At 37.9% G+C, this 19,800-nt stretch overlaps 1 protein-coding gene across 1 annotated transcript in view; it reads left to right on the forward strand.

Annotated features, from left to right (window-relative positions):
* Positions 1 to 19,800, forward strand: part of CACNA1I (calcium voltage-gated channel subunit alpha1 I) — a 3,136,920-nt gene that overhangs the window by 2,808,125 nt on the left and 308,995 nt on the right. Inside the window, exons 30-31 of the mRNA XM_044073362.1 lie at positions 4,018 to 4,350; positions 4,495 to 4,641. Of these exons, the coding sequence (XP_043929297.1) occupies positions 4,018 to 4,350; positions 4,495 to 4,641 (480 nt within the window). The remainder of the gene's footprint in view (positions 1 to 4,017; positions 4,351 to 4,494; positions 4,642 to 19,800) is intronic.

Raw genomic sequence — 19,800 nt, forward strand, 5'->3', positions numbered from 1 at the left:
TTATTCACCATTATACAACAACCCCCCATTAATATTCCAAAATGTGCACGCTGATTGGTCAGCGTGCACGTTGTAAATCAGACTTATACTAATGAAAAAAGGTCCGGTTGCCCGGACTTTTTCCATTAGTATAAGTCTTTTTTTACAGCAACGGAGAACGCAAGATCTCCGTTGCTGTTTAGACACTGTCTCGCTATGTTAAAGGAGTTTAACATAGCGAGACAGCTTTAAAAAAAGTAACAGAGATCTTCTGTTGCATTTTTTAAAGCTGTCTTGCTATGTTAAATTGGTTTAACATAGCGAAACAGCTTTAAAAAAAGCAACGGAGATTCTCCGTTGCTTTTTTTAAAGCTGTCTCGCTATGTTAAACTCCTTTAACATAGCAAGACAGTTTGTAAAAAGCAACAGAGATCTTGCTTTCTCCGTTGCTTACACCCACATCTCTGATGTACTGCGTAAGCATACGCATGCTCATTACATCAGAACTGCCGCAGAATACCAGACAGCTGCGGCAGCAAGGAGGCATTATACAATGCCATTATTTAAGAAAAGTAAGTATTTTTTTTTCCTTAAATAATGTCATTGCATAATAGCAATAACCTACTTCTGGGTGTGGGTAATGCTGGATTTACCCACGGTTGTTTGTCTTTGTTTGGCTTCACCGTCGTGACCAAACCACACCAACTATGGGTAAATCCAGCATTACCCACACCCAAGTGTGGGTTATTGCTATAGTAGCATCCATATTCTTTGGCAATGTACCATTCACCACTGTAGTTTATTTCCTACCTTCCAACCATGCTTCCCTTACTCCTTGAAGTTTTCTAAACATCATCCTGTATGGGACAAACTCAGATCCTTTATTAAATCCTGGTCAATCATATGCACTTGCACAGCATCAGTAGGTTTTTCTGTTATCCATTTGCTGAAGCGGTTTCATCTGATGCTTCTTCTGGCCATGAATACATATCAGTTGCTGTCTTAAAGATGATTGCCTTCAAGGACACCACTTCCCAAATTGTAAGGCAAACATTCCTGGGGAGGCATGAGCTTGTATCAAGAAGACTCAAGGAATTCTGAAAATTATGTTCACATAAAGCTTTATCCATTCAATGTTGCATTAATATGAGTTCAAGCAAAATTAAGAATAATCATCACTTAATAGTCATATCTGATTGCAAATCAATAATAAAAATTCCAGCTCAAAATAAAAAGTATATTTGTCCTTCCCTTCACTGTAACAAATACAATTGCTATCAAAACATAAATTCACAGTATTGTCTGACTATAGACCTAAAGTAAGTATTCATGTATAAAACTGTGATGCATTTATTTGTTTTAAATATTAATTTATAACAATCGCATTAACTATTTTTTTCATAAAAAAGGTATTTTTGCATGAAAATTGAAATTCACATGCTTATTTGTCTTTGAAGTTAGGAGCACAGTTATATATTTTATAAGTATTTGTCCTAGAGTCACATTTGCCCTTAATAAACATTGGAAGCAAAAATTGCAAGAAAGCAGTCAGTAGTTTGGATAAGCCTTCCATAAATTATCAGTTATTTAAGGGTTGTGAGCATGCCACACTAATTTCTATCATCAGTTCACCAAGGATACATGTTGATTAATCAATGAAGAAAAACAAAACAAAACAAAAAAACAGCAAAACAACCTTTGTTGAACCTGGGAGGTAACTTTTTTTTTTTTTTTTTTTTTTTTTTGCGGGTGGTCAAGCATCTCTACATCCTCATGTGGAAAGACACCCCCTCACCCCCAAATCTCCTCTGAGGTAGCACAACAGTGGGGAAGAAAGAAAACATCTCTGTCATAAAAATTGTTTTGCAAATGTTTATTTGATCAGCCTGTACTTGATACTGTCAATTGAATGACAAGGACCTCTTCCCTGATAATTATGTTACAGACCAGCCATTTACACTCTGTTCATTCAAGGAAATTAAAAAACAAAATAAAGTTTGTTTTTAATGTTCTAATGAAAAGACACACTGACTTTACCAACCTCAGCCAATATAAAAGTGTAGTCTACTATCAATGTAGAGACAGTCAGGTAACTATAGCAAGATGACTGTCATCAGACTGAATATGTTTTCATTCAGACCAAATACCGATAGGTTATCTACAGTTCAATCAAAGACAACCTGATTTTCCACTTGCAGCTTGTCAGTTGAACAGTTAAGCAAGTGGAAGATACTTTTCCCGGAACAGTGATGTGCATATGAGTACAGTCCATAAAATAAAAAAGCCAGAACTGCCAGCAAACAAACCAATGCATAGACCAGAATGGAAGAACAGACCTTGAAATTATATAATTAGCTTGTCTGTACCTCCAATTCAAACTTTCTCCTGTTTTGTTCTTCAGTAAATATAATAGGATTACACACAATGGGGGATACATTTTTGTTGAAGTATTCATTTTGGTGAGAGGCTGTTACAAACAGGCGTTCTCTGATTATTTATTTATTTATATATGTATGTATGTATTTCTTTGTTTTATTCTACTCCATAACTTTTACTTCTTATGATTCCTACTTCAGTTCTTCTAGTACTCCCAGTTAAATTAGGGTTCATATTAAAACACTGAATGCTGAAAACAGTGAACAGTGTTTCATCAACACATATTCAGTGAAAGCTGAAAATGTCGAAAGCAACAGAACAGCAATTTCTTTCCTAGGGATAGAAATCGCTGTTCCAACCCCAAAAAAAAAAAAATGAAACACTTCCAAACACATACTACACATACCCTAACCCTAATTATACCCCCCCAAAAAACAGCAAACAACTAAATACGCATATGCATGTAACCCAACCATACATCTAATGAAAAAAAAAACAGTAAACATTTTAAAACGTATGCACTTGCCTTAACCCGCACCCTAACCCTAAGATCAGTAACTCTCGCACATTTACATAAACAGCTCCAAACACATGCACACTTACCTTAACCCTAATTCTACCCCCCCAAAACAAAAGTAAACAGCTGAAAATACATACACACGTAATTCAACCATACATCTAACGCAAAATAAAAAAGAGTAAACACTTTCATACATTTGCACTTACCTTAACCCGCACCCTAACCCTAAGGTCAGTAACTGTTGCACAATCATGCTTGGGAGCTATACCAGAAAGGAACCACACTACACATCAGAACACGGCAAAGCAACAAAGCGGTCAAGTGACTTCTTTCCTAGAGAAAGAATTCACTGAACAGCCGCTTCGCTGTTTTGCCTGTTCGCCCTACATGTGTCGATGAAAAATCATTCCACAAAAGGCGTTTTTGTAGTTCTAATGGGAACCCCTAAATTAAGTTAGACTACACTGATACCCAAGGTTACTTGTCTGGCAGCTTATCAAACCCTTTATCCTGGATTATTCATGTGGTGAACTATACCGGTAGCATGGTGCCTCTTATTCAGCTCTGCAGCATATATTTTGCTAAACCATGACTGCAATGTGTTGATTTTCTTACGAGTGCACACACTGTGTGTGAAATATTTGTCATACTGCATATGACAATTGTTACATTTATGTAGATTGTTCTTGGGTTTATGGGAGTTTGACTTAATGACAGCTTAAATAAGAGGATGAGATGCATTTGTATACTGCTTTCCAGCACAATGGTGAAGTGATGAAGCACACAATCTTCTCATCCCTCTTGCTGACTTACTGCTGCTAGGATTTACCTCTTTATTCCATAGTTATGAATGTATTTTGCATTTTGTTTAGGAGTCAGTTTTCCATCAGTATAGACAGGAGTGTGATGGATTAAGTAGTGACACAGTATAGACACATGGAAAGACAGTGCAGTAAATAGCCCTTACACAGTAAAATATTCAGACAGTAGATGTCAAACATTTCCTCAATAAAGGAGTACAGCCATTTCCTGTTTCTTAGCAAACTCAGTGAAAATAGAGAAAATCATAAGAGACTTTTAGAAGTTGGTGTATCTGAAAGAAACAGCTGCAGCAGTACCTAAGAGTGTTTGTTTTTTCTCAGGATACACTGCGGGACTGCACTACAGATGACAGGAGCTGCCTCAGCAACCTTCAGTTTATATCACCTCTTTACTTTGTGAGCTTTGTGCTCACAGCCCAGTTTGTCCTGATAAATGTGGTTGTTGCTGTCTTGATGAAACACCTGGATGACAGTAACAAAGAGGCACAGGAAGACGCAGAACTGGATGCCGAGATTGAGATGGAGCTTGCTCAGGGACTCTGTTCTGCTCAGGGTCCTGGCTCTCCAGCCCTTGGACCTGATGCCTTAAACAATAAAGGTGGAAAAGCTATAGAAGAAGGACATGAAGCTGGAAAACACCACTCACCTGCACAGGTATGCCTGGTTCTAACTCATCAGTATCAAACAGCATATTTCTGCCACTCTACTTGTTTTTTTTCTCTGTAGCAGGTACAAATACTCAAATCAGCCAAAGGTAGTAACATACTCATTCCATGTTTCTTGTCACTGTATCTGTAGGAGAATATGTGGCTGGATAGCGTCTCACTGATAATCAAAGACTCTTTTGAAAGTGAACTGCTCATGATTGATAATCTTTCTGGGTCCGTTTTTCATCACTACTCCTCTCCACCAATGTGTAAGAATTGTCAACATGACAAGCATGAGGTAAGCTATATCTACTGCTCTTCCTCCATGTAGTTCTTACCTGGTAAAAGAACATAAAATACTCCAGCATAATACTAAGTTACCAGTTTGAATTGCAGTACTCCATTTTGTAGAAATGCAGTTTCTACTTATATAAAATATTATTGCAAATACTGTTACAAGAAACAGCTATGATAAAAGAGACATACTATGGAATCACAAATGAAATTTAAAAGTGTTTAGTTTTTGTATACTTCTTTTTAGAATTCTTTACTAAGTACTTAAAGGCCAGGAGATAAGTTATAAAGAAGACTTGGAATTACGCCAAATAAAAATAGAAACGGTGTAATTTAAATAACATTGATTTTAAAGGGTCATTATGGCCAGAAACTATGCATGTATGTATCTATATGTGTGTGTGTGTATATATATATATATATATATATATATATATATATATATATATATATATATATATATATATATATATATATATATATATATATATATATATATATATATGGGTCTACTTCATTTAATTGAAAGACCATTTGACCTAAACCAAATTGATCGAAATTTCATTTGATCGAAAACCAGTATTCAAGGCAAATAACAGGGATTTGTCCCCCTCCCCAATGTCATGTGACACTGGAGTTGATATATATGTATATAGTTAGGGGGGGTGAAGCCCCCCACCTATTTTAATTTAAAATCTGTACTTTTTGTTTTATTTTCTTCTTTTAAAAGCAACTAGGTGGGGGGCTTTGCCCCCCCACCCAATGCAGGGGGCTGTGCCCCCCGCACACCCCCTAACTATATATACCAACTCCAGGGTCACACGACATTGGGGAGGGGGACAAATCCCAGTTTTATGCCTTGAATACTGGTTTTCGATCAAATGGGTTTAGGTCAAATGGTCTTTCGATCAAATGAAGTAGACCCATATATATATATATATATATATATATATATATATATATATATATATATATCTATATTATATATACAAACTCTGAGATCGCATGGCAGGGGGGAAATGGGCAAGACCCCAATCCCCATTGTACTGTGATCCTGCACAATAAAGGCCCACAACATTGCAGAATCATTAGTCAAGGACCCAGATAGGTAGTTAGACAGATAGATTGATTGATGAGTAATCCAACACTAATCTCCAGTGGTTGAAGTGGTTATTTCTATTGTCATATTTTTCTAACTGAAAAATGGGCTTCTAGAGTTGGACATGTCAGTGTGATTTTGCTTTCTGTGTAAGCCTTTAATGCAGTCTACTCTTTGCTCAAAGAAGATGACATAATGCCTTAGCTTCTCATACATGATTTTCCTTGTATTTCTTAGAATAGCAGTATTCATATGATCACTGAAATGCCATATAGAGGCAGAAGGTGCTAAGCCATTGTTTATTGCATGTGGAAATACAAAAAATATTTTTAAGGAAGAAAATTAACTTCTAGTCATAGAAAAGATGTTTATTGCATGGTTGTCCTTTAGGTCTTCTTATAAAAACTACCAAGTTTCATTACAAAACCTTACTATAATAAGCTAAGCCTGGCTGTGTTGTGTATAGAGTTGGAATCTTGATTCTTGCTCAGATGTACTGGGCTTGGTTAGCAGCCCCAGCAGTGGAGTAAACAGACAAGGAGTGAAAGGAAAAAAGGGCAAGGCCTGCTTGCCACTCATGCAGTGTGTGGGGGGTGGGTTGGGTGTATAGGGAGCACAGAGGGAAGTGCAACTTTCCTGATTAAGATTCAGGATTCCACTTCCCATAATTCAGAGTTGGGTGGACTACTTGCTAATCATTGTACTGCCCTCTTCACTTGATTAGCCATGCTTGCACATGGGGAGATAGGTCCATGAAGCCATAAAACACCAAACCATCCTTGAAGGCTTTGTAAATCAAGGGCCCTCCATATCAACCCTTGCACCTGTGATGGGGAATAAATGGGCATATTGACTCATAGCAGACTGATTATTATAGCCAGTAGTGGCCAAAAGGGTAAAAGAAATTAATAAACAAATTAAATTATTCCAACAGGCACTTGGAGCATTGGTAAACTGTAGCCAGTATGGCTCTGTTTTTCATCCCTTAGTGTTATCCCACCCCTTCAGTTTGTACAAAGTGCAGTAAAGAAACACCTTATTGTGAACATTGGGATCTCATCCATGTCTTGATTACTTTTGCATGATTTTATTCTCAATTTAATCTCAATTTGCAGATATCTGTGTATTTTGCTGGCCATAAATGTCCAGTCTTGGCACTAGAAAGATTTTTTTTTATATGGAAAACTGAAGTAACATTCTTGTAATAAGACCTTAACTGTAAATTCAAGAGACAGTATATGGTGAGGGAAGAATATAAACCTGACAATAAGTGCTAGGAACTGGCAATAATTGTTTTAATTATTACAGCCTGCCCAATGCAGACACCTTTTTAAGTAAAACCAATTAAATAAAGTTAACTAATTTCACAAACCAATATACTTTTCCTTGATGAGATTTACCACAGACACTCCTGTACTTCAAGTACAAAAATTAAGGAAATTTCTTGGTGGTATATATGAATAAAGAGACAGCATTTGGATTTTTGGCATGACAAGAGAAGAAATTGGATATTTAACCCTATAGAACTGAACAAAAAACTTGGTAAGCTGGTTTGGTTTTATTGGCGTGATGTAAACTGCTTGAAGGAAATTGTAGCTGAGGTAGACTGTCAAACATATGAAATAATATATAGTGATGAAGATATAAATATTGGGAATTGACAAACGCTGGGGCAAGACATACTTCCTAGTTCTGTTGTAAGAGTCCTGTGACTACAAACTAGGAAGTATACAACAAACACAGAACAGTTACCCGGAAAAATTATTTTGAGGATCACTTATAATTCTCCAGTAGACCATTAGAAATATGACTTAGTTTTCATGTGATCCTTCATTTTAACATACATTGATGGCAGAGAGGGAAAGCCCTGACAGCAGTTGAGGTGTCTTAACTTCAGGTAGCAGCTAGGACACTTAATGGTGCTGGCATGGTGAAAGGTTATGCCTACTGTGGGGGAGGGATCGTGTTGAGTATCCCTCCCATGAAGTTTTGGTGGAGGTCTCATCTAAGCAAGAAGGGGACAAGTTTGGGTGCTAGAGAATGGAGAACGCACAGCCACCCAATAAACATGATGTGGGGTAGCATGCTCAAGGCTACTTCCCACTGCCACCCACACTCACTTGATGACATCAGCATCAAGGGAGAGATGTTAGGGCTACATGCCATAATATGATAGCTCCTGCCTGCCAATTCTTGCTCCTGTTTCCTGAAAAGTCTCATACCCCAAGAGTCTATGCATGGAGAAAGAGGACTCATGGTTTTCGTACTCTCATTATTGGGTGACCCTTCTGGTGTGAGTCATGCTGGGAGATGCCGTGATAGGATTTCTGGAGATAAGAGACTATGCAGTTAAAGCTAGAATTCTGTGGCAACATTATAAAAGAGATTAAAAAAAAAAAAGAAATGGGATCTCTCATCTTACAACCAATAAAAACTGTATAGATTAGTCTGATAGTCTGTCATTCCTTGCTGAGTATCACAACTGACAAAAAGATAAAAAATACAAAATAAATAAATTAATTTAATGTATCTTGCATACATCCCTATAATATTGTGCTTCAAACCTGTATCCATTATCCATCATCAAAGCAAATACAGCTCTAGTGAATATTTAATTTCTTTGCTAGACATCCAGCCAGTACTGCGTGAGTGTGTGTGTGTGTGTGTGTGTGTGTGTGTGTGTGTGTGTGTGTGTGTGTGTGTGTGTGTGTGTCTGTGTGTAGTATGCATGCATTCGTGTACAGTATGGATATACAACTGTGCAGTACTTCTCTAGGATAGTGGTTGAGATGTAATAGACAGCTTTGTAATTCCCATTTTCGGGATCTCATGCAGGATGTACTATAAGTATAAACTGATGAACATACAGTCAGACGCCAGCTTTACTTATTTATTTTTTTAGACTTTCCTTCAGCTGCTTGGATGTTAATTGCCATTTGCATGTGTGCTCAAGCATGGTTGCACAATATGTCAATATGTTGTTTCCTTGCTGTCGCTTGCTTGTTACATGCTGCATCAGTGTATATGGCTTTGAAATGTTCCACTTAAAAGTGACTTCAAGACTGTAGTTTCTCAGCAGAGGAAAAAGCTAAATTTGATTTTAATGTTTTAACTGATCATTCTTTCTTTGAATTGGAGTACCTCTGAGTGCGGACAATAATGAATGGGAAAGGTAGCAATCCCTGGCCCTGTAAAAATATTTCTTTTATTTTGTGGGGTGTGTAATTTTACAAGACTTCCTTTCCCAAGCAAGCATCTACGTACTACTCAGGAGAGTAGTGTTCTTGAATTGGGGCAGAACATTTACATTTTAAGAAGCCATGTAGCGAGATATCCTAAGGCAACCATTTGCAGCAGATGCATGCCTGTCTTTCTTTAGTCTGTATCTGATTACTTCTGATACATCATGAAGCTAGATACACTTTGCACAATCTCTGAAACTAGTTTCCACATGGCGCTGTATGCATCACAACACATTATGTTCTAAAATACTTTTTCTTGAGAAGCTGTTAAGAACGTATGACTATAATTAGTCACATATATATTTCATTTTTTATTTTCATCAGTTTTCATTTTAGTTGCCTAGGTGCACTTTGTGGAAATATCAAAGATATCCTTTTCATTAGGGAAGGCAAAGCTGTCAAAGTAAGATACAGTCAAAATAAATTCAGGCACTGCAGAACCTGCTTAGCAAAGTGATGACCCACTCAGCAATGAGAACTACCAAGGACTAAAATATATACATAGTAAAAACAATGTAGAAAACCCATCAGCAATAGCAACATTTAGATTACTTTCAAAACTAGATACTTTTATTTTCAGTTTGAACAACTCAGCATTAAACACAAGGGTGCAGAGAATTATACGTCATCAACCAACACTAAAAAAGTACTAGGCTGAATCCATTCTTATTTATTTGTTAATTTATTTAGTTAGTTAGCTTGTATTTTATGCAGGTATGACGCTCCTTGAATTGTTTTATTTGTTAACTAGATAAACATTTAGCCAGCTTACCCCTTTCAGCATTACCAGATCTAAAGATAAATGTAGGAAACCACAAATATACAATGCAGCACTTAATTCAACAATCAAGAAATCATATGTCAGAGTTTGTAAAGATAATGTCATATCAACATAAAGAGTTTAAGTAAGCATTTAATTAATAACATTAATCATAGCCTAATTATAAACTGAAGTGCAAAGAGCCAAATTTTTTATAGGTACTTAACACAGCCAAGTAGGCATAGACATCAAGTCGCTAAAGAAATTAATTAGTAGAAGACCCAGGGGATTATGGTGATGTAGAAGCAAAGACTATGCTTTAAAGTAAAGAAGTAGACAGATGTAGACTTTAAAAAATCATAAAATTAAGGGTTGAGTAAAACAGGTGCTGGGGATTTATTTTCTGAAGAACAGAAATGCCTGCACAGTAGTCAGAAATCTAAATCTGCAGAAGAGTTATGTTTCAGAGTCTGCTAGTCTTTGCAACAGGCTGTAGCTGAATACAACCTTTGTAACTGAAAAGTGAAAGCCAAGGAGTGTTTCTAATGTCTGGAAGGTACATAATTTTGGATATTTTATTAAATTATTATTTTCTGGTGGCAATATTATCACGTTCATGTCAGCTTCTAAAACAGCAGTGTGATTACTTCAATTAACCAAGAGCCGTGTCTTCATGTAGAAAGTTTATGATGTCCACGTGTACTTTAACCCATATATTGCATATAACCACTATACTTGACAATCTTTGGAGCTGTTAAGCTTTGAATGCAAAGAAGTGTAAAAAAAGAGTGACACAACAGCCATCTGTAAGGTAGGTCAGTGTGTGTGTGTGTGTGTGTGTGTGTGTGTGTGTGTGTGTGTGTGTGTGTGTGTGTGTGTGTGTGCATGTGCGTGCGTGTGCATGCATGTGTGCAGTGTGTGTGTGTCTGTGTGTGTGTTAAATGAAGTGAAATAAGCAAAAACTGCCTAAATGGCAGAGTTCAAATGTTATCGCCCACAGATATGCAGAGATGGGCAAGCCAGAGTCATCTACTGTGCTGCAGACAGTATAAAACTACAACAAGAGGAGAGAGGAAAAGTTGACAGTATGAGTGCTCTGTAAATATAAAATAAACATTTTACATTGTTTCATACCATGTAATTTGATTTTCTTGCATGAACGCACTAGGCCTGGGTTGCTCATTTTTTTCATTATTGGCACCATCTCAACTGTCAGGGATCTATAGCTCTGTTCTGGCTTAACTGTTCTTCAAAACTCTGAGGCTTTCTACACCACCAATTGCCTTTGGATATCATTAAGCATAGAAGAGGTGCATCACACTGGTTGTGCAGCTCAGATGTTCCATTTAAAAGATGATTTTATATTGGATCATAGAAACCTTCCAGGCCTTAAACTTTTCTGGAAATAGAGTGATTAGTTGCAGTTTGAATATGATGTCATATTGTGGAGACCAGCAGAAGAAGAAAACAGTAATATTTAAAAGAAGAAAAAGGAAAACACAGAGAGGTAAATGTATAGAAAAGTAAATTAATTTATAGTGGCATACCCAGGCAGCACATGATGAAGGAATGGAAACAAGGGCTTTAAAACAAAAAAGAAAAAGTGGTGATTTAGTTACATAGGGGGGAGCCCAGAAACAGTGAAACTGCAAACTACTAAAAGTGTTAGAAGGAGAAAAGTAATGATGCATATTTGATTTAGAAAATAAGAAAGCAAAGAACAAGAAAGCAAGCAAGCAAGAGAAACCAGACAAGAAAAAGGCCAAGTGTGATAGGGTGATGGCAACAAGACAAAGTGAATTTGAAAAACATAGAGGTACAGTCAAAAATGTATGCTGTTGTAGTAAAATTAGCATTGTGTGAATGAAGCCAGCTGAGAGTGAGAAAAATAGCTAAGATTTACAACACAGAAAGAAAAACAAGTATTTGTCAATGCTGAATGTTACTTGTCTTAGTGATGGACTGCATCGGTGTGAAAATGGCAGGGATAGTTATAGGTAGCATTTCTTGTATGAAATAGTATTGTTATAATTAATTCTGAGGACCATTACTTTAACTTAAGGGAGGAATACATTTTATGTAAGGTTGTTTCTCTGTGTGCAGTCATCAATACAAATATATATATATATATATATATATATATATATATATATATATATATTTTCTTTCATTGCTCTGTAACATAGTAATGGGCATCTTGTGAATTGTGAATCTGTACATTATTTAGTTAGGTATACAACATCAAGGAGTATGCAAACAGACAAAAAAAATGTAAATGAAATGAGAGAGGTTAGATAATTTCCCAGTATTTTCCTGCTTTAACTTCAAAGTAATGTTGCCAAAACACCAACAAGCTTTTAAATCCATAAAAACGTACATCTTTTATGGCCTACCCTTAAGTGAGGATGGTGTGTGCGTGTATGTGTGCGTATGTGCGTGTGTGCGTGTGTGTGCGTGTGTGTGTGTGTATATGTGTGTGTGTGTGCGTGTATGTGTGCGTATGTGCGTGTGTGCGTGTGTGTGCGTGTGTGTGTGTGTGATTTTGTGGTTTGAAAGAACAACCGTAGTAGTGTTATCTTGTGGTGTTAGCATTGGCTCTAGATGCTCACTGTTGAAATGACACCCCGATGCCATGTGCAAAAATGGGAAATGGGTGTTATGGATGGATAGATAGATGGGTATGTATAATGAAGAAGACACAGTTTAAGTATTTCATGCCATAGCTGTCACTCAGTTTATATCACAGTGAAGATATGAGTATAATTTCTTTGCTATACAGTCTGTGGTATCATATATGACATTTTTAAATCATATGTATTTTATTTTAAATTTAAGGCAGTGCATATGACATCGTATTAATTTCCTCTCTTACTTATTTAAATAGAGAATTATTTTTGCAAACTGAAGAAAATGCTACTTTAACAGAAGCCTAAAGACTGATTTTTCATTTCCAACTGGGATACACACTCAAATGTCTTAGCTTCTCCAACTACAAATACTACAAGCCCTAAATTCTGTTTAACACTAAAAGCCATTAACCTCACCCCACCTCCTGTCACTGGATGTATGTATGATGGAACAATGAGTTTGTAAAATGATCTTATATATAGTGCTAACTGTGTCATATGTAAAGGTTTTCATCATAGATAACAGGACCACTAATGAGAACCAATTAATTTATAATGACCCAATATTTGTACTGAAATAGAACAAGGAATATCAGTTTGACCTTTAACCTCTCCATCCCTTAAATGATGGAGACCTGAAGAGGTGCCCTAATTTTGAGAAATTTTAGGTCTTGCCTAAACATTATGTTTTGGGCTCTATTTTGCCCTATTTTTCATCAAGAAACTTATTCGAAAATATGTTTTGTATTATTAATGGAATTACTTAAATTGGATTTTCTTACTATAAATGTAATACATAGCTATTCCAAGATGAGAAAAGTGTAAATTTTATTAAGAGCAAAGAATAAGATATTTTCTTATTGTATGAAGCTAATTGTAGTAATGAGCAATACTATATGATGAAGACAAAAAACATATGGATTACCCCCTAAATGGCCCATCTCAATACTGGAAGATTGCCAAATCCTGGTAATAATGGCCACACAGGTAAAAAACGCACTCTCCAAAGCTAAGAATACAGCATCCATGGGACCAGATGACATCCCGGGCTGTGTACTACATGAACTACAAAATGAACTGGCACCTCACCTAAGTGATTTGTTTAATCATACCCTCACCTCAGGCTTTGTGCCCACTGAGTGGTGCACAGCTTCAGTTATCCCACTCCACAAGGGGGGATCCACCTTGGATCCTGGGAACTTCTGCCCGATCAGTCTGACAAGCCTGATTTGCAAGGCCATGGAATGTATTATCATGGAACTTATAAACAAAGACACTGGCAACCTTAAAACACTGGACCTCACCCAGTTTGGGTTTGTGAAGGGCTGATCTTGTCTCCTGAACCTTATTGACTTCTTCAAATCAGTCTCCAGAGCCGTGGATGAGGGTAAGGCAGTCCACAAAGCCTATCTGGACCTTGCCAAGGCCTTTGACACCATCCCCCACTCTGGAATCATAGATAAACTTACTAAGCTGGGCATTAATCCCTATGTCACTCGATGGGTTGCCAACTGGCTTACTGACAGAACCCAGACTTTAAAAGTAGCCGACTCCAAATCCAGCTTCAGACAAGTGACAAGTGGAGTACCTCAGGGTTAAGTCCTGGGACCTCTCTTGTTTGGCATCTACTTCTCTGAAGTACAGGCCAACACTTAGGGACTTGCTAACAAAGTTTGCAGATGACTGCAAACTGGGAGCCAACATTGAATCCCCAAATGATGTGGATACTCTACAAAAGGGCCTTAAAGAAACAGATGCTTGGTGCCAGAGCCATGGGCTCAAGCTCAGTGCCAAGAAATGCATAGTTATCCCCTTTGGGAAAAAACATGTACCCGTGAATTATCACATAGGTGGCAGTACACTAAACACCGAAAGTGTGATAAGAGACTTAGGGACACAGGTGGACAGTGGTCTCACCTTCAATAATCACATCACCACAACAGTCAGGAAATCCTTCAATGTGGCAAACCTCATCACTAAGGGCTTTTCATCCAGAAAAAAAGAGGTCATTGTCCCACTGTACTCATCCCTCATTAGACCCATTATAGAATACAATGCCTCATTTGGTATGTACCTCTCAAGACATCTGCAACAACTGGAAAGGCTGCAGAAATACCTCAGTAAACGAATCACAGGCCTAAAGCAGATGCCCTATGCTGTCTGCCTTAAAAAACTCCAGCTATACTCTGTCACATATCGTCTACTCCGAGGTGATCTCTGCTTAACATACAAGGCCATGTCAAACCCAGAGCTGTTGGACATGCTACACTTAAGGAAATCCCAATCCCTCAGAGTCACACACTCCAGGGACCTAAATCTTGTCATCACAATAAACAAAACATGCTGAAGGGATAGGTTCCTGACCCAGAGACTCCCCAGACTCTGAAATAGACTGCCCATACATGTCAAGCAGACCGCCTCTTTGGCTCTCTTCAAAAGGAACCTTGATGATTGGATGGGAGAAAGGAAATTCACCCTGGGGATCACGTCACTCCCCCTGCTAGACAGGGGTGCAGGGAAGTAAATAGTGTGGGAAGAAGTAGCCAGGGAATTGTTATGGCTAGGCTTGTGTAGGCCCTAGGGCCGATAGCCTAGTACCAACCTATGAACCTATAAGTAAGTTTATAACAATTTTATGTATTTATTTATTTTATTTGCAGTTTGTTAACTGGGAAAGTCCATTTGGCTGAAAATGAGCTCGTTTTCAATAGAGGCCCAGGAGAAAAGCTCCATATACAAATATTACAAAGCTAATATCAACAAAGTTAACAAGCACAATACAATTTTCAAAAACTACTAAAACACAGTAACATATAAGACAGAATAATAACATTTGAGCAAGATGCTGTAACAAAGCATTGAAGCATTGAAACAGTGAAGCAAAGCATTGAATGCAATTAAAACACAAGTATTTTGGAGTACATAAATATAATTTGGAGTACAGGCATATATGCACTCATACTTTCATGAGGTGAGAGGGAGGAAGAATTAGAGGAGAGTAGAAAGGGGGGAGGGAGTGGAAATGAAATAAAGGGGGCCAGTCGGTTGAGTTTTGAGAAAGGAAAAAAAAAGGATGGGGGAGCAGAAATGAAATAGAGGGAGTCAGGTGGGGTGAGAGCATAAGCATTCCTAGTGAGAAGAGATATGGAAATGGAGCATGGTCTTGAAGGTGGAGTGGTTTTGGGTGACTCAAATGTGGGGGGGTGAATTTCATAGACGAGCAAGGGAAAAATACAGGAGAAACTGCCCTGGTGCACATAAGAGTTTGTACACTTTGAGGAGGTTCTGGTTACTGGACCTGAGTAGTCTGTCAGGAGGATGCAAGGTGAGTATGGAGGAGAGGGAAGGGCAGTTAGTGGGTTTGAAAATGAGTTTGTGAGCAGTTAACAGTTGAATGTAAGAGAGATAGTGAGGGAATTCCAGCCAGTTCAAGGAGTGGAATGCATCACAGTGGTGGGAGGAGGATTTGGTCCTGGTAGCAAACTTAGAAATTTTAGTATAGTAGGATGATAGTTTTGACTTTAGGGAGTTTGAAGGTTGGTGAGGAGAGGGGCTGCATACATGAGAGACGGGATGAGGTAGGAAATCGAGAGTTTATTTTTGGATGAGGGAGTGAGATAACAGCTGTGATGATAAAGCATTCCGAGCTTTTGGTGTGTTTTACTACTTTGTATATGAATGTCAGACTTTAAATATTCATCAGTGATAACACCTATAAGGTTTGTATGGGAGACGATTTCAATGGGAATCTTATTCTGACTGACTATGGAGAAGGAATTTTTATCGATAGAGGTGTTTTTAGATGGGGTAAAGATTATGATTTTGGTTTTGGATGCATTGAGAGCAAGGTGATTATTCAGCATCCACGACTCAGTACAAGAGAAGACATCTTGTGTTAGTTGCTTGAGTTTTGGGGAGGGATTGAGCATAGCAAATTATGGTGGAATCATCCGCTTATTGAACAAGTTTGGTATTAGGAATGCACTGCTGAAAATTATTAATGAAGATGTTAAAAATAAGGGACTTGGTATTGAGCATTGTGGAACTTCTGTTGGGGTGTGAAGGAAGGAAGAGATACTACTGTTCCACTTGATGGCTTGTTGTCTATTAGAAAAGTAACTGGAAAAACAGTTAATAGAGGGGGGTGAGATTGAGAAGAGAGAGTTTGGACAAGAGAAGGTTGTGGGAAACAGTACTGAAGGCTTTTGATAAGTCTAGGAGAAGGGTAGATAAAATGTTGCCAGAATCTCGGGTGCAGTTGATGATGTCAAGGAAAGACAGAAAAGCAGTGGTAACACTATGTGCAGGTCTAAATCCATGTTGAGTAGGGGAAAGAAGTTGGTTGTCTAGGTGGTAGGGAAAGAGTTGCAAATGTATGCATTTTTCAAGGATATCTGAGATAGGGGACAGGATGGCTATAGGACAAAAGTTGCAGATTTCAGTATTGTTTGCTCCTTTGTGGAGGGGAATAATGAACACTTTCTTCCAGTGGAGGGGTACATGGGATTATTGTATTGAACATTTGATAAGCATGGTGATGGGGAAGGCTATGCCATTGGCAGCTAGCTTGAGAAGGTTAGATGGAAAGTTGTCTGGGGCATGAGAGCATGGTTTTACTTTTAGGTGACGTTTTATGGTGTGTAGTGAGATGGATTGTGTGGTCAAGGGGGAGATGAGTAGCGTTGATGTCAGTGGGACTAGAGTTGAGGATCTGGGATGAGAGTGGAGTAGAAGTGCTATTGGAGAATGATGTGGTGAGCTTAGCTATTGAATCAGTAAAGAAGGAGTTGAATTGGGTAGCTAAGATGTGATCTGGAGAGTTAGGGTCAGGGCAGGGATTGTCTTGTTTGCCAGGAGAGATATAGTGTTTCAAAATGTTTGGAGGTTGGATCTATGATTGTTTTAAAACTTGAAGTAGTGGGACTTTCAGTCTGAAGCAATTTTTTTCACTTTAATATGACATTGGTTATATTCAGTATGGGTGTTAGGTGTTTTAGATTTTTGGTAATGCTTCCAAGATTTGTCTCGGAGATGCATGAGTGTAATAGTTGCTTTAGTTAGCCAAGGAGTAGATTTGGTTTTGATTCTTTTAGTTCTGGAGGGAGCAAAGCTATCTAGTAGGTTATTGAATGTAGTATTGAAGTAACAGCATCACCAATAGGGAAGGTTTTTACAGGTTTACAGTTCATATGTTTTACTGAGTTAGAGAAAGCTTGAGGGTTGAAGGTTTTTAGGGTGCGAGTTGTGATGCAGTTGTGTGAAGATAGAGGGAAGATGATGAGAGATGAGCAAAGGCAGGAAAATGATCGCTGAGGGAGTCAGGTAGGGTGCTGTTGTCAGAAATGGAGCTGGGGTGAGAAACTAATATACAGTCCAGAATACTACTGGAGTTATGCTTTTATTGAATCTGGTAGGAGAGGTAATTATTTGGGTGAAGTTGTATAGGTTTAAATTCTGAGGTGATGTAAGTGATTGTATAGAAGACCAGTTCATATTTATATCATCTAGGAATATAGTTTCATTGCTTATATTGGATTAGAACCAAGACAGGATATCTTCAAGAATGGGGATGTTATTTCCTGGTGGAATATATAGGGCATCTATACATATGTTTTTATTGTTATTAATTTTTGGGAGGGCCAGGGTTAGTTCAGCTGTTGCAAATTGGGGTATAGGCTTGGTACAGGGTGTCACTGTTAGGGAGAAGGAGAAAAGTAGGGCTAGTCCACCACCTTTCTTTAGAGTTCTGTCATTTCTTAAGATGTTGTAGTTGGGAGGGGTAATTTCTCTTTTATGTGGGATTTTAGACATGTTTCAGTGAAAGAGAGAACATCATGGTGGTAATGGGATAGCCAGGCAATTATTATTGTTCATGTAAAGAAGGCTTAACAATTATTATTAAACAAAAATATTGTTGGCATTTAGGCAAATTTTGCGTGGCCTTAAAAAGGAGAGTAATTATTTTTGTTGTAAAACTAAGGGAATATATTAGTACTATAGGATCTATTTATGCCGCATTTTTTGATTATTCTGATTTCTTAGGGAGTATTTCACAAGGTTTGCAAGAATGTGAAAGTTCTTCTGTTATTGCAGGATGACAGTACTATTAAAACACAATTTTAGACCATTACTGTCCACCTAACGTCTACTTGTAACAGAAAATAACATGGTTCTAGTTTGATAGATCATAGGCTCATAGCATCATAGGTTCATAGGTTCGTACTAGGCTATCTGCCCTAGGGCATTTATAAGCCTAGCCAGAGTGTATGTGGCTTACACCACCCCTTAGGATGAGAACACTACACCCTTTTAGGGTTTAGTTTACTATGCCTCTGTCTAGTAGTGACAAAGAGATGACCCCCGGGGTAAACCTACGATCTCCCATCCACTCATCGAGATTTCTCTTGAATAGAGTCAGTGAGGGGCTCTGCCTAACATGGACTGGGATTCTGTTCCAGAGTGTAGGGAGCCTCTGGGTTATGAATCTGTCCCTCCAGCACGTTCTATTTATTTCTGTGTTGAGGTTTAAGTCACTTGTTCTCGTGGCTCTGATGGATTTGGATTTTCTGAGGTGGAACATGTCCATTAATTCAGGATTGGACATGGCCTTGTACGTCAGGCACAGATCACCTCTGAGTAGGCGGTATGCGACTGAATAGAGCTGGAGTTTTTTCAGTCGGGCAGCATATGACATTAATATTGACTGGAATTCATGTATACAAACAAACCCATCCACCCTTATCAACCTGCATGGCTTCTCTCAAACCATTAACTCCTCAACAAGAATAAATAAGCTTAATAATAAAGAAAGCATCCTTGACTGGATACTTATAAATAGTCCACAACAAAACTACACTTCAGGAATCCTCCCAGATGACCTTAGTGACCACTCTCTAACATATATTATCAGACATAAAAGTAATTGTACTATCCCTACATCAGTCAGATCATCTCGCAGCAAAAAACATTTTGACCCCAAATTGTTTCAAACTGAACTTAAGCAATGCAATTGGTCACCTCTTAGGTCTCTCCCTATTAATGAAGCAGTTAATTACTTTAATACCACCTTCCTGGCAATCCTGGAACATCATGCTCCAATACGATCCATTAGAATGAAAATGAAATCAGCCCCATGGCTCTCAAAAAATACTAGGAAGCTAATCCTTAGTAGAAATAAAACCTGGGCAAAATGGCGTAACACAAAAAACCTAAATGACCACCAATCTTTTAGATAGCAAAGAAATATGACAAAAAAAGCTATTCTACAAGATAAAAATAACTTTTATACTCAATTGCAACAATCATCCCCTCACCTATCACAAAAATTCTGGTCTTCTATCAACACACTAATATCCCCTGGAAAAGTAGCTACACCTAATCCTTCAGGTTCTAATCCTGATTGCCCAAGGCAAACAGCTAATACCTTCAATACTTT

The sequence above is a fragment of the Protopterus annectens genome, chromosome 1.part0 (genome assembly GCF_019279795.1).
Source record: "Protopterus annectens isolate FY-2018-M chromosome 1.part0, PAN1.0, whole genome shotgun sequence".
NCBI classification, from domain to species: domain Eukaryota; kingdom Metazoa; phylum Chordata; order Ceratodontiformes; family Protopteridae; genus Protopterus; species Protopterus annectens.